General features: G+C 35.2%; 1 protein-coding gene across 1 annotated transcript in view; it reads right to left on the reverse strand.

Annotated features, from left to right (window-relative positions):
- Positions 1 to 10,234, reverse strand: part of LOC117177431 (myrosinase 1-like) — an 11,992-nt gene extending 1,758 nt beyond the window's left edge. The window contains exons 1-6 of the mRNA XM_033368105.1: positions 10,121 to 10,234; positions 9,749 to 9,852; positions 9,545 to 9,678; positions 4,818 to 5,494; positions 4,436 to 4,586; positions 559 to 800 (exon numbers count right to left, since the gene is read on the reverse strand). Coding sequence (XP_033223996.1) covers positions 559 to 800; positions 4,436 to 4,586; positions 4,818 to 5,494; positions 9,545 to 9,678; positions 9,749 to 9,852; positions 10,121 to 10,167 — 1,355 coding nt within the window. The 5' untranslated portion in view covers positions 10,168 to 10,234. The remainder of the gene's footprint in view (positions 1 to 558; positions 801 to 4,435; positions 4,587 to 4,817; positions 5,495 to 9,544; positions 9,679 to 9,748; positions 9,853 to 10,120) is intronic.
- Between the last annotated feature and the right edge of the window lie 4,829 nt (positions 10,235 to 15,063).

Below are 15,063 nucleotides of genomic sequence, written 5' to 3' on the forward strand. Positions count from 1 at the left end.
GATGCTTATTATTCCAATCTCGGAAGAGCCGAAATTAAATGTTTTAATCTAAAATCTACAAATGGTTTATAATAGGAAATGATCTAGAGAATAGGAACATTCAGTTTGAAGTGCGAAAAGTAGGCAGTTACATAATACTAAAACAAAATTAAGTCATAAAAATAAAATAAAATTCATTTTTTCCCTTAATTTGTGAGGGTTAATAACTTATTTTCTGAACAAAAGTTTATAGTAAAATGAAAGGGCGTAAAAAATTCTATCAAAACTGTAAAGGACAAAATTTGGACTTATGTTGAGCATAAAAGAGTTATAAGTTGCTGAATTCGATAGTATGTGGATAGATTGTGGATTTGCAAGAACGACTCGAAGCCGAGGCGTAGACAAGCTTTTGCATATACGCGCGGCCCTAAAAACACTTCGCTACCTCCATGCACTTCTAAGACGCTTCGTCGGTAAAATACCCCTCCACCAACAATTACCTATTTTTTTGCTCCAAACCACGCCCAGAAAGCAAGAAAAATATACTCGTGTTACATAAAAAATATTATTGTAACCTACCCGTAGCCATGTGTCCATTCGAAACTGTCGAGGAGGGACCAAATGTGGTAACCCTTGACGTTGACTCCATCTCGGTTAATAGCTAGTAGAAGTTCTCTTACGTAATCATGGAAGAATTGAATTCTAGTTGGATCCTTTAATCCTTCATTTGGCGCCACTCCATTTTCAGTGACATATATTACTGGATTATTGTACGCTTCCGCTAGTTCCCTTAAAGTATCACCAAAGCCTATCGGTACAATCTGTATTACAGAAAAAAAGCTTTCACTTATAGTAATATTAGGTTAAATTTTGAAGACATAACAAATACTAATAATTATAAATGCGTTATAACTAGCGAAACTTGTAATTAACATTTACCATCACCTGGAGGTCTTTGGGCGTTGGTACCCGTTCTAAATTGAAAAAATATTAACGCTAATCTTATCTATCCCATTTCATCAGTCTCATGTTTCCCTTTCCCACGATATTAATCCTTGTGATCTCTTTAATCAATTTTTCTTTTCAAGCATCCCGGAACTTTTTATTATATTATTTAAACTTTTATGGAGTTCCTGTCTTCCATACTTTTTATTCTTTTCTAACAGTTATTTTTTGTCCAATGCTTCTCTCTCGAGTAGTCAACAATAAATTATATTTTATTCAAAAGATTTTATTCTAGGTAGTTTATAGTAATAATTGCGAACTTCTCTTTTCCGTTTTGTTACTTTTATATCTTATCGATTACTGTATATCTATGAGAGTCGCTCTGCAGTAAATATAAGCTCAGACGGAATCGTTGACATTACCCTTTATGCGTAACGAAGACTATGTATTAAAAAGTTAAATTAATCATATTTTATTTACACTTAACATATAATTCCGTTTTGTGGAACTAATATTAAATTCCGTTTTATAAAAACTTAATAGAAATTCCGTTCTTTTTTCACTTAGTGGAATTTTTATCAATAGACACAACAACACTTTTTACAAACGATAAGTCAAATGCATAGCCTCTATATTGTTTTTCTGATGAAGAGCTTCGAAAAAGGCTCAAAACGTTCAAAGAAATTCTGAAACATCACAGTTGGTTATTTTAAAATAGAAGTATAAACCAGTAATAAGCTAAGACTTGAATTTTAAGGCCTCTATATAATAACAATAATATTCCATTACTTTTTCTTTTTAAACTCTTTTTATTACTGCACCGTTTTATTTACACTGTAATCTGGATTAAATATAATTCGGACATGGCTTGCAATTGGCCTTAAAGCTATTTCCACTGCTCACTCCCTATCATTTTATCACTTTCTATCGCCACTGATTACAATTTATATTATTCCTATAGCCTTAGTCCCTCTCTTGAATATGTCTAAGCTTGTCGGACTTTAAATTAAATGTCCCATGCATTATAATTGAAGTGTAATTTTGATGCCATCTAATTAATTTATGGTTTAAGCAAACAAAGAATAACAAATTAAAGAAAAAGGTTTCTTTTCTAGATTCGCGTTTACCGCAACTGAAAATTATTGAAGGATTTAAGATTTTCCAAAGAATTATTACAAAAAAATTAAAACACCTACTGATTTTCTTCTTGCCGAAACATTATTTTATACGCCAATTTAATTTTCTACACTAAAGAAAATCAAGAAAAACCTTAAATAGTTTGGATAAAAATAATTGTTAACATTGTTTTTAATTTTTTGGATCGAAAAATCAACCTGGAGTACAACAATTGGACATGAAACGAAATAAATAGAAGCTGATATTGTTTAGGAGTTGAAAATATTTTCTGTAATTTTTAGTTTGTTCATAGTTAAAAATAAGTCTTGACAAATCATAGTTCATTTATAATCGGTTTCTGTCAATTTCTCGTATATGATGTTGCCGGATTTAATTAAGTTTAATACATTTAGAACGTTTTAAGAGTGAATTTGTGACATTAGAAGTAAAACGAACTACTTTAATTATTGAACAAAAACTTTTTTGTATTAAAGTCTTCGAAAATATGCTGTAAATGCTTAATTTCTGAAAAGTATTATTTCATCCATTTCAGTGAAAACACTACTTTTATAAATACTTCTCTGAGAAGTATTTTAAAACAGAAATCACATTACAGCACTATTTTTTCAAACTAAATTTAGTTGGAGAAATAGTCCTGTTATGCGATTTCTTCTTGAAAGAACTAATTTATTTTAAAAAAATAATATTAACACCAACAAAAGCGTTATTTGTAGTTGACACTGTACCCAAGACCGGCACCATATCCCGCTGACACCTAAAACTTCAAAAAATATGCAGTCCTTAATTTCCTATCATTTTATAAAAAAAATATATATGGGAAATTCTTGTCAAATCAGGCGCTCCCCTCTTATAATTCATTTTGCAAGATAAATTAACGTTATTGGGCTGAACATTTTCATTGAAGCTTCTACTCTTTCATGCCGTATGAGCTTTTGCGATTTTTCAAAATGGCGGACTTGTCATGGCTGCCACAATGAAATGAATGCCATATTGGATCTGTCCTCTTGAAATTTCGAAAAATTAATAATATATTTAGAATCAGCGACCCCAAACACCCCTATATTCATACCAAACTCGTGCTGTTGACGTAAAATATTGAATACGCCATCTTGGAACTTCGAAAAACTAATAGTAGATTCGTAACCAGCCGCCACAAATACATAAATAAAGTGGATTGTGACATTCAATCTAATATTCTTACAAGTATCAGATACAATTCAAAGATTATGTGTAGTAGTTTCCTTCATTGTGGCAGCCATAAGAGGTCCACCATTTCGAAAAATCGCAAAAGGCCATATGGCATGAAAAAGTAGAAGCTCAACGAAAATTTTAAGCCCAATAACCTTAATTTATCTTGAAAATTGAAGTTTTGAGGGGGGGGGGGGGGGGGGGGGGGGGGGCGATGATTTGACAGAGAATGCCCCATATATATAAAGTTTTTCCACTATAATAAGGATTTAAAAATATTGACTTTTTTTCTACTGTTGAAGGAAACGATATGTTTTTTGAACAAATAAAACATACATGAATATACGGAACAGGGAATAAATATATTTTTTTACTTTTTTATTATGAATTTTTTTAGATTAGTCCCACAAAGTCGTTAAAGGTCCTTACAAGAAGAAATTAAGGAAGGGGCAATTAACCGAAGCATTATACGCGCTTGGCCATAGTATTCCCCTCACATTTGTGCAGAAATTTTAAACATTTAATTCTCAAAACTGTATTTTGGATTGTGTACTCTTTTTTTAAAGTTCGTTTAGCTTTAATAAACACATTCTCATCACGTATCTCGTTCTACGTTCTCGTACTCCAGACTCAAGTTTCCTTTTCCGAAATTCAGTTGAAGTTTTAGTTTTTTAGTTATACAGTATTTAGGCTGGACCAATCAGGAGCATGGTATAAACAGATGTGCGTACAAGGGCGGGAGTCCAAAGCAGTGTTAAGGAGGAGAGCACCCTGGCGGGGTTAGCGATGGAAAAACAGCGGTCACTACAGTGTATTGGACTCCTGCTCAAGGGCGCACGATTATTTATAAGGGGCTTATGCATGGGCCAGCTTGAATATTTTATAACTCAAAAACTAAAACCTTAACAAATAGTTGTAAAAGAAATTATCGATTTATTTTATTTTAATTTTTTTATACAGTCATATAAGTCCGAGCACTTGAAATAAATGTACACATGCTCAAAAAGTTATTTTTAATAAATTTTTAGATATTTTTTTGATGAACAGGTTTTGTCTATTTATTTTGTTTTGCATTTTGTATATAGGTTGATCAAAAAATAGAAATACTTAAAGAAATCCGCGATAGTCCGTTTTCACATAAAATGTTTGAATTGTCATTATGATGAGAATGTAAAAATGCGCTTACTTTGAATATTGATACAGAGGTTGCTTTCCACTCTGGACGAAATGATACTACGAGATTCTGATCGTCCTCATAAGAGGGAACTTGGGCATTACTTCCGGGTTGAACAACATGTGCGGTATAGTGGTTAAGACCAAGGAAGTCTGCAGACCCCCTGTATAAAATATGAATTGTATATAACCAGTAAGATGTCATAACTTGCACTTTACACGTGAAGGATCTTTTCTACAACTTTTTATTTTATGTATGTAACTTACTTCTAAAACTCTTAAATTAGAAATAGTAGTAAAAATTAGGCCGTCAAAATCGTAGGTCAGCGACTGACTATATTAGAGACACAATAAAATAAAATATAATGAAGTATTACATTACCACTGTCACTTGCCTAATATACGTTATCCATTCTTGGGAGAAATTAGGAAGACGTGATCGTGGATAGCCTTGAAGTTTACTCTTTTCTGCAATCTGTTCTTTAAAAATTTTGGGATAATCTCCCTCTTTAGAAAATATTGGATGAAACGTCCACCCACAGTTAAACTCAAATCCCACTTCTGAGGAGGTGTTGTCATTGGCATCTTTGGTGTAAGAATGCTGACAGACATCAACAATACCAATAACGGCATTTTGAGTAGATTTAAATTCATTCTGGTAAATATGATAAGCTCTAGCATGAGCTTTAAGCATATTATGAGTAGCTAGGTACTCTCCCCTTCCACTATCTTGTATTCCAGGGGCCTTTGTTCCATTTCCATACCCAGAAGTGGCCAGAATACTGGGTTCATTAATGGTTACAAAATATTTAATTTTTGGTCCAAGTTCTCTAAAAACTATCCTTGCATAATCAGCAAACCACTCGACCATTCGATCATTCCTCCAACCCCCGAGGTCCTCAATTAATTGGGGGTGATCCCAATGGTAGATAGTAACTAGTGGCTTAATGTTATTGGCCAAAAGTTCATCCAGCAGTTTATTGTAGTAGTTGAGACCATCTTGACTAACATAGTGCGCAAAACCCTCTGGAAGGATGCGACTCCAGCTTACGGAGAAACGGTATGAGTCGAACTGTTAAAAAAAATATTGCAATCATTTTTTTATCATCGTAAACGCTCAATCCTGTCTCTTATTCTATCTCACACCTCAGGACAGTATTCTCAATCTCTAGCATCGAACACTTTTCATCTAAAATGAACGACGTGGTATTACTATTTGGGGTGTTGACCGGTCAAATCGTGAAGTAAACAGGGTATACTGGCGAAATCCAGAAATACTTCTTTTGACGTATTTATTATTATTTTTGTTCTGAGTTGAGACTGCAACAGCCCCTGACGCTTAGGTGGTCCCCTTACGTCTCCTTATAAGCCTTCAGCTTGACCCCATAACCCTCTCTATAAGGAGAGGACCGCAGCTGCGTTGTTTATCTGATATTTCAGACTCATTGATGTAGCAATTGCCTGTGAGGGTCGCACGTTTCTCTGAAATCGCAGGGGAGTGACAAAATGTGAGTAGAAGTTACATTATCCTTTCCGCACAGATTTTATGTCTGTGGTATCGGTGGTTTACGTGCCCTATAAACAGTCCTATTAGGACTTTGATTTCGTTCTGACCGAGCTTGAGTAATTCCCTCGCTCAGTGAGAGTTTAGCTTTGAGCCCAAGAGTGTTTTAGCCTGTATGCAGCCAGATACCGAATCCTACGCATTCTGATGTTCCTCGGTCAGCCAACCGTTAATATCTACAGTGACTAACCTACTGAAAATGTCTACGACTGGCTCAGGTAAAGTAAACATTTTCTTTTACTGCTAGCTTTGCTAGCCTATCCGATGTCTCATTGCCCTTGATTCTACTGTGTCCAGGGAGTATCAGGGGGCAGGCGTGTAAGATGCAGGGGCTCCAAACCTTTCTGTATCCCCAGAGCCATCGTGGGTGTCGACTTCGAGCACCAGTGAAGCCTCTCAAAATCAGTCCCCTGATCCTTTTCGGTCAAGTCTTCACAGTAGACAGTTCGAACCTGTTCCACCAGACCACCATCACATACTAGACAGTCTGATAAGTAGCTGAAAATTCTAAGAGATGGCATTAGTATTCACTAATGTGAACCATTTTCGTCGAGCTTGAACCTTCAAATGACGCCTGTCAAAACGTCAGCCATTTATGTTTAGGCATTTACAAGTTACAGCACTGAGAAGCGACTAACCTCCGAGTTTTTTTTAATATGGAAAAATCTGAGTTTCGAGTTTTGATCAAACACTACTATCTTCGCAAGAAAACGATTTCCGAGACCAAGGCCAAGCTGGATAAGTATTACCCGGACTCTGCACCGTTGACTGGAACGATTCATAAGTGGTTTATTATTTTCGCGTAAGCCGACCGAGTTTTTGCGCCGATTCATAACCATGGAGCATACCATGGAGCATACGGAGCATACTATTCATCATTATTGGACCGATCGAAAATCGAAATCGCCAAAAAAAAAAAAAAAACGACCGCATTTGAAGAAGAAAAAACCGCTTTATCACCATGACAATGCGCCTGTTCATTCATGCTTAGTTGCACAAGCAAAATTGCATGAAATCGGCTTCGAATTGGTTCCTCAGCCACCGTATTCACCAGACCTGGTCCTCAGCGACTATTACTTGTTCCCTAACCTGAAGAGATGGCTCACCGGTAAGCGTTTTTAGTCGAATGAGGAGCTCATAGCTGAAACTGAGGCGTATTTTGGAGACCTTGCGATCGAGTACTTTTCGGACGGTATCAAAGAGTTAGAAAATCGTTGGACTCGCTGTATCGACCTAAAAGAAGAGTATGTTGAAAAAGAAAACCGACTTTGGCCAAAAAACGTCTCCGCGTTTCATTTTTTAGGGACTTATCAGACTGCCTAGTAGGTTAGTCTGGGTAGCAGGATCGCTGTGTAGATCCACATAAGTGTCTCCGGTTTCAAGCCATAGCTTTTCCCTATGGCTCTCCTTCAGAGCAGAAGATGGAGACCCCTTACCATGTAGTATTTCACCAGTGTACTTATCTCCACTGTTGGATTGGTATCGGTGTCATATTTAGAAAAATAATGAAAACTTTCCCCAAAGATATGGGAAGGCTGAATAAGAATAAAAAAGTTTTCATTAAAAAAAAATGATTCTGGGCTTTCGATACACAATTGATGAAATTGAGAAAGGTACATGTTTCAATTTAAATGAACCCTAATAATGTTAAGAATGATGGTTCCTTATCCCCAAGAATAAATGTTATCTTTAAGTTAGATAGAAACGCTGCAGCACGTTCATGTGACAAAGATAAAATTTATGTTACGTAAATATTTATTTGATATACGCGATATGTCAAACGGCCGCTTCTAGGTTCAAAAACAAAAACAATCAGTATAAACTCAACGAAATGCAGCTTATGTATTCGTTAAATGTAGGTGAATGATTTTTTGGTTAAAATCATTTAAATAATGTTAGACGATTTCAAAAATGAATACCGCGAAGATTTTCAAATTTATAAAGGATATTTTTGCGGTGAACCTAGACGCAGCCGTATGCCGTTTGTCATCCTGACAAATGTTAGAACTGACTGGCCATTTCGCACATTAGCTCTATTAAGGTTGCTCCCAGTAGGACCCTGCGGTGGTTGTTCAATCCTTTCTTTAATCTTCTTTTCCCGTTTCACTAAATCTTCAGCATAGTTGAAGGGTTAAAAAACGAAAAGACCTAAGCTTCATTTTTTCAAAAAAATTTTTTTTTTGCATTTTCGAATTCCTAAATAAAATCCCTACACATTGGTATGTTGAAAACACACAACAAAATTTGCATTATTGTTAAAAAAAATGTAGATTCTATAAAAGTCATAAATCGAGGGTACTGTGCAATCACAAGGGCCTAAGTCACCGCTATTTAATATTGCTCTTTCGTTTATGAACCAAGTGGCTTTTTGTAATAAAAAAAAATTACGAAAAACTGCAAACGGGACATTAAAGAGGAAAGTTTTCTGATTATTTTCGTATTAAAATAAAAATATTAAAATCAACGGAGTAAGAGAGGATAGCAGGAAAAGCGGCTTTTTCCAGCCGTTAACTGCGAGTACCTTCAAAAGTTAACGTACATGGCTCGTTGAGTTAGACTTTTGATTCAACAGTACCCCTCGACTCAGGCCCCTGTTGAACTTCTGTGGCTCCAAGCTCCAATGATTTTCAAATAAAGAAATTATACTGTTGCGTACAAACGCGTTCCATTAAAAGAAAGCATTTTATAAAAGCTTAATTTTTGTATTAAAAAATCATGAAATGGGAACGTTTTTTCGACGCCCTGTAAAATTTGGAATTTGGAGCTTCGGCCCTTTTGATTTCTCGGCCTTCAGTTATCGCCCGTTGACTCTCACATTGATTACCCTAAACTTTTCATCCACTCACCCCCACCTTCTGTCCAAAGTCAAGATCCCCGCTTTTCCACTTCTCTCTTTTCGTTGCATATGTAACCCCATTTTCCCTCTCAACTCTTTTTCTTTGCAAACCTGTCTCTATTCTTCATTCTAGTTCCTTTTTCTACATTTTGACTTTCTTCCTCTCTCCGATCGCTGAATTTTTCCTGTTAATGCATATAACCACCAACCTCTTATTTCCTTTCAATAAGTTTTCCTTTCTGCACCTTTTCACCAGACCCGTCTGTCCATTTGTCCGCAACGCACTTAGCCTTAACGCACCTCTCTACCCTCTCGTCAATACATCTTTCCCGTTCTTTTTCTATCACCAATGTCCCCACCCCCTCTTACCTCTTTCGTTTTCATCGACATTCCCGCACAAATCTGACGCATTCGACTCTCATCTCGCTTACTGTTATTTTGCATCACTTCAACTTCCGGAATTTTGGATTGTTTACTGTAAAAATCTTCAATTGCAAATTAGAAGTTTTTTGAATTAAAGTCCAAAATGTTCTGAACTGAATTATTTGAAGATAAACGTATGCTAACTAGATAGAGATCTCGGAGTTGAAAAGATTTAATTTCGGACGTTGACTATTGTACAATCTCAAATTGGTATAGTTGAAAACAGTGCAATTGTAAAACATGAATTCGCGGTTAGAATATTGAAGAAATATGTAAAGATATTAAAAATTATGACGTACACCAAGTTCTTTTAAGATAGCAACATCTTCCTTATATTTATGATAAGAATCGCATGCAATGTCACCAGTTTCATTATTAGCAATACGACCACTATTATCATGCACAAATCGATCCCAAATGCTTTCAGCTTTATCTGGAAAATGTCGTTGATTATTTTACTCTATTTTTCACTATAAAGTTGAATATAAAAAAGGGTTACATACCAGATATGTTCCAAGCGCCCTCTATTTGATAAGAGGAAGTTGAGGCCCCCAATATAAAATTTGGAGGAAAACTATAATACTCGCTAGTTGCAAGCCTCATACAGCTATTGAAATAAATAATATTCCAAATGTAAAACGTTTGAAGCTTATGAAATATTTTAACAAAATGTTAAATGAAATTGGTTGATAATCCTTTTTATTTACTTGCGGTATCTATTTGATAGAATTTCATATGACGATAAATTGGTATTTGCATTATTTTAAATAATTTATGCAGTGATTGAGACAGTTTTCTTCTATAGTTACAATTACCTTTCACCTGATTCTTCAGTAAATTAAAAAAGAATTATATTTAAATTTTGGAGAACTTACGCTGTGGTAAAGATAAATATAAACATCACAGGAAGCGAAGACGGCATGTTTCACTGACACTTTCCAAACTGCTATTGCATACCTGTTTGACTTGTATAAACTTAGTGTGTTCTGTTGTATGCTTAGTCACGACCTTTTTTTAAGTAGTTCAGTAAAAGTCATGTCGAGTATAACTGGAGCTCTAAACATTTCTTAGTATGGAAACATTTTTTTATGTATAGGTATAGTTTTATTTTATACAAAGTTTTATCAGAAATGTGTACAGAACTTTCATGCAAGCAACTTTAAAAATTATGAAACTCAAGACTTTGGGAGAGACAGAATTTCTGAAACCCAAGTTCATAAGTTTTTTATATATTTAAAATCTCGTTTATCGACCAACTTTGATGCGCTGATTACAAATTTGGACATGCAAATTGGCCCAGGATTTAGTTTACGTTATTATCAATTCACGGTTCTTTATTTTTGACAGATTATCTTTTGTTTTATACAAAATTCGTCAAATCTCGAAGCATTTTTTGTATTATTTGTAAATAATGCAGAAAAATCAAAACTAAATCATACATCTTGTTACTCTTGTTTCATATGAATAAAACGAAACTTTTAGCAGATTTTCAGTCTAGAATGTTCCGTTCAACCACGTTCTTTTCATGCACTTCACTCTCTACGCAGCTTCGGTCCACGACGTGCTCTCTAGCTGGGCTCAAATACAAGCAATTAGGAAATGCAAAATAAAACCAGTCTATAGGCCCCAGCCTAGCCCAAGCTAGGGACCAGGAGGTAGTCTGGTGATTTGCAAACCTTGAAAATAAAATTTGCGGATACACCCATAGCATTTTATAAGATTTCAAAACATGATTTCTTTATAGTAAAACTTTTTTCGTTAGCATCATTCAAAATTGATGCAGGAATATATAAGTTTTCTCGACTTCAGATGAAGATAAGATTTTCAAACTGATTGGTAGTAACAAGCGATAATTGTTATTCCAATTATGACAGTGTAGCAACTGAGCTAGCTTGCTATAAAATCTGTATATCTATTTATTTTGATCGTGATTAATTACATTTTGAAATGTAAATACTACTGTGTAGGAAATACACTATATACGCTATTGTTGCTAATTTATGATTGATTGATTTACTCCCTGATCAAATTGTCCGGTAGTTCGCATTTGACAACTTTTAGTGCATTTTAGTGGCATGTGATCAAGTTCACTGGATGTATGATTATCATACCATGTAATAGTCTATACTTTGGCCTAGATGTTCATTCTGTAATTCGCACGACGACATGTTCTTTAAACATCATTAGGATTGAGTTTTCATAAATGTATTGTGATGTCCTGATTGCGACAATGATCATTATAGTATCTGTGAATTTCATTTTTAAAGTCAAAGAGGAAAAATACAGTTTGAAAAAAAATCTGAGTTTAAGTGTTTTACTTTTTTGCTTTTTGGTTGTTTCCACTTTCCTCTAGTCATTTTACCGAATCACCCCATCAACAGAAATTTAACTCCTAAAATGCCCCTTTTTTATATCCTTTGGATTACATGGGCACTACTGAAAATATAGTCAAGGGGTTATTTCATTTTCGACAACACTTTTTCTAACAACGCTCCTTTAATTCTAGATAAAACCAAATGTAATCTTTACGATTTCAAAGTAAACTTTACCTGCAACAAGAATGAACATCAGGTGTTAAGATTTACCCACCACAATAGCAATAGCTACTATGTCAACTATATTAAATCTTGTTTTGGAAGGATATAAGTGTTTAATCCTACTCAACCCCATTCCAAACGGCGTTGTAAGTAATCTAAACAATTAGGTATGGCACGATTTTGTCAAAGTTCAACGAACGTATATCATAATATAGTACCATATTTATGGTTTTAATGGGAGGAAAAAGATCAGTTGAATACAATTATTTAAAACGAAAAATTTTCACTTCTACAGTCCATCTTACAAATACATCTGTGCAAAGATTTACAATTAAAAAGACGAACTGGATAACGTCCGGTACATATACTCTAACTGAACATAAAAAAAAATAAATAAAAATATCTCTTAAGGGTGTTGGTTGAATCCGATTTTGAATCTTTTTTACAGGTACGGCACTGACTCAATATGTATTTCTTCCGAAGGACTTGAAAAAGAAAGAAAGGATTCTCGAACCCAAATAACGTTTTTGAAGGTACACGTCTTGATGATGATGACTCTAAATTTTGCGAAATACGTCGCGAAATGGAGAAAAATGCAGAATAAACTGAGATGTCCTATGTGTGAGTTGTAACTGGATTTGTGATGAGCCAGCAGACTAGCTGTCAACTTCACGCCATGTCCCTTAACAAAAGGTTTGATTTTTCAACATTTTATTGATTCAAGAATCTTGCAAAATCCCGGACATTCGACAAGTTTTCTTTCTTTAGTTCTCAAGTCCTTTGGAAAGAATATATATATTGAACCAGTGCCGTACCTGTCAAAAAAATTCAAAGTCGGACTTAACCGACACCCTTAACTACTTTCCTCTATATGTGAAAAAAATGAAGTTCGCTACTACCCTGTTCTCAGCGTTGGCTTTTTTGAACTTCTTTTGTAAGTAATAGTATTACAAATTGTGACGTGGTATTCTATATCACGCCCAAATTTAGTAAATGCACGCCGAATCAACTTAAATTAAATATCAAATTCCTTAATTGACTATACCTGGTCGAGCACAGAGTCCATCCAAGATCTGTCATAGGACAGAAGTCTCGAGGGTTTCGGCCACGCTACGTCACCCTCCATATATACACACACTCAACATCGACAGATTTACGACTAAGAAGGTGTGAATCGTCAAGTCACACACGTCACCTCCACTGCACCGTGGCAGCAGGGAAAAACGAACACGCGGGACTCTAAACCGGCTGTTTAGGGCGAACTGTCAAAAAACTACCAGCCGGTATTTTACAGCGTGCACTACGAGTAGTAGGTGCGCCGGACTAAGTGTTGCGTCGCGCATGTGAGTGAAGTGGTGAGGCAACCTGATGATCCATGTGGAACAATCCAATGCGAGTAAGGGGGGGGGCAGGGAAAATGGCTACCCGCTATAGAACACTCAAATTTAAGGGGGGAGATACCTTTCGAAAGGGTAAAATCAATCAATTTTAATGATTTTTTTTGAGTTGATAACATAACTAGATCATTTATTAATTTGGACATTTTTTCTTACATTGTTAAAATGTAAAAAAACATGTGATTTTTTTATTTTTTTTTACTAAATGGCTAATCTGCAGAATACTTATTATATGTTAAAGGGAAGGATAAACCTATAAAATAATAAAAAAGTTGAAAATTAAAATTTATATTGGCTGTTTAATCGAAGGTCCAAATTTTCGACCATTTTTTCAACACTTTTAGGTATATCCTTCCGATAGTACCATAAAGAGAAACTCCTGCAAATTTCAGCCTAATCGGCCGATAGCTTTTTAAGTTACAGCCCGAGCAGTTTTTGAAAAGTCAATTTCGAGATAATCACGTTTAAAGATTCGTTACGGTATAACTATTAGTTTCTGTGACTTGCTGATCAATCGGCGATTCCGGGTCCACATAATAAACGTAGTAAAGGTAGTAACGTAGTAACGTAGTAATCAGCCTTCCCAGAATTTTTGGGACGAAAAAAAAAATATATGTATACAAACCTATTGTGATAGAAACATTGTTCCGACCCAAGCGCTCCGAATACCTGATTAGTGAGGGTATGAGGACTGACATTTTTGACAATATTTCCATAAATATTTAATACTTTCCTTTTTCCCTTTTACAGTATATTTTTAAAATATTATACATTCAAAATATGAAAGAAAAAAAATCGATTTTTTGGAAATTCTAAAGGTATCTCTCCCCTTAAGTATGCCTTCACACGTTGAGTTGCGTAGCATAGTCGGCAATCTAGGTGCGTAACCTATGGCCTAGGCACAAATTCTGTACTCGGCGTTGTTGGCACTCACTCTCTGTTCGATCTTCGTACGCCCTACCTAAAGGTAATTCTGTCTAAAAACGAGGCCAAGGGACGATAAAGGAAATATTCGTGGCAACTTGAACTTCGATCGGGCGTATTATTTGATACCTGATGCGAATTAAGAAGGCTTTCTAGGTCATAGTAGTAGAGCCAGCAATTTCGAATACATAAAAATAAATAAATCTGTTTGAGCGTAAAGCTTCAATCCAGCTAAGCGAAGAGGAAGTAAATGTATGTGATTCCATATGTCTTCGTAAAATCAGTGCGTGGCGCTGCCGATGATTTGCGTCTTATGGTCAGAATCGACGGGGTGCCCCGCTGATTTGCGTCCTCGCCCTCTGTCCCTTCTTTCCGTTTCCACTCGCCGCTTCACTCGTATTCCTTCAATTCTCATTTCCCTAATTTCCCCTTCGCACGTTTTCCACGCTTGGGAGTGGCAGCATTCTCTACTATAGTAATTTATACTTTTGATGTTGGCGTGTTTAAAAAATGTAGGGAAATATATATTGTCAATAATAAATAGTCAATAATATTAGGTTAATAATTATAATCTTCAAGCTAGGAAAAAGCCGGAAATTGAAATAAATACAAAAATTTCACATATTTCCCATTGCATGAGCTATTTATTTCATTTTGTGCTAAAACTGGAATTTCCTGAAATACTAAAAATAGCTATTGTCACATAAAAAATAATATTAAAATATCTTGCTATTTTCCGTATCTTATTCTTAAACCGATACGGGTAAAAATTTGCAGGAAAATTTACGAACAAATTCCAGCCTAGTTATGAAACCTACTTGCAAAGATAACATTGCATCAATAAGAAATTGTTTTTTTTTTCTTAAGGGCATGCGACACAGTGGGATTCCTACATTACCAACCTCTTTTTTCCATTGAACAAAATTTTTTTGTGAACCATAGAACTTTTTTGGTAAATGA

The sequence above is a fragment of the Belonocnema kinseyi genome, chromosome 7 (genome assembly GCF_010883055.1).
Source record: "Belonocnema kinseyi isolate 2016_QV_RU_SX_M_011 chromosome 7, B_treatae_v1, whole genome shotgun sequence".
Taxonomy (NCBI): Eukaryota; Metazoa; Arthropoda; class Insecta; order Hymenoptera; family Cynipidae; genus Belonocnema; species Belonocnema kinseyi.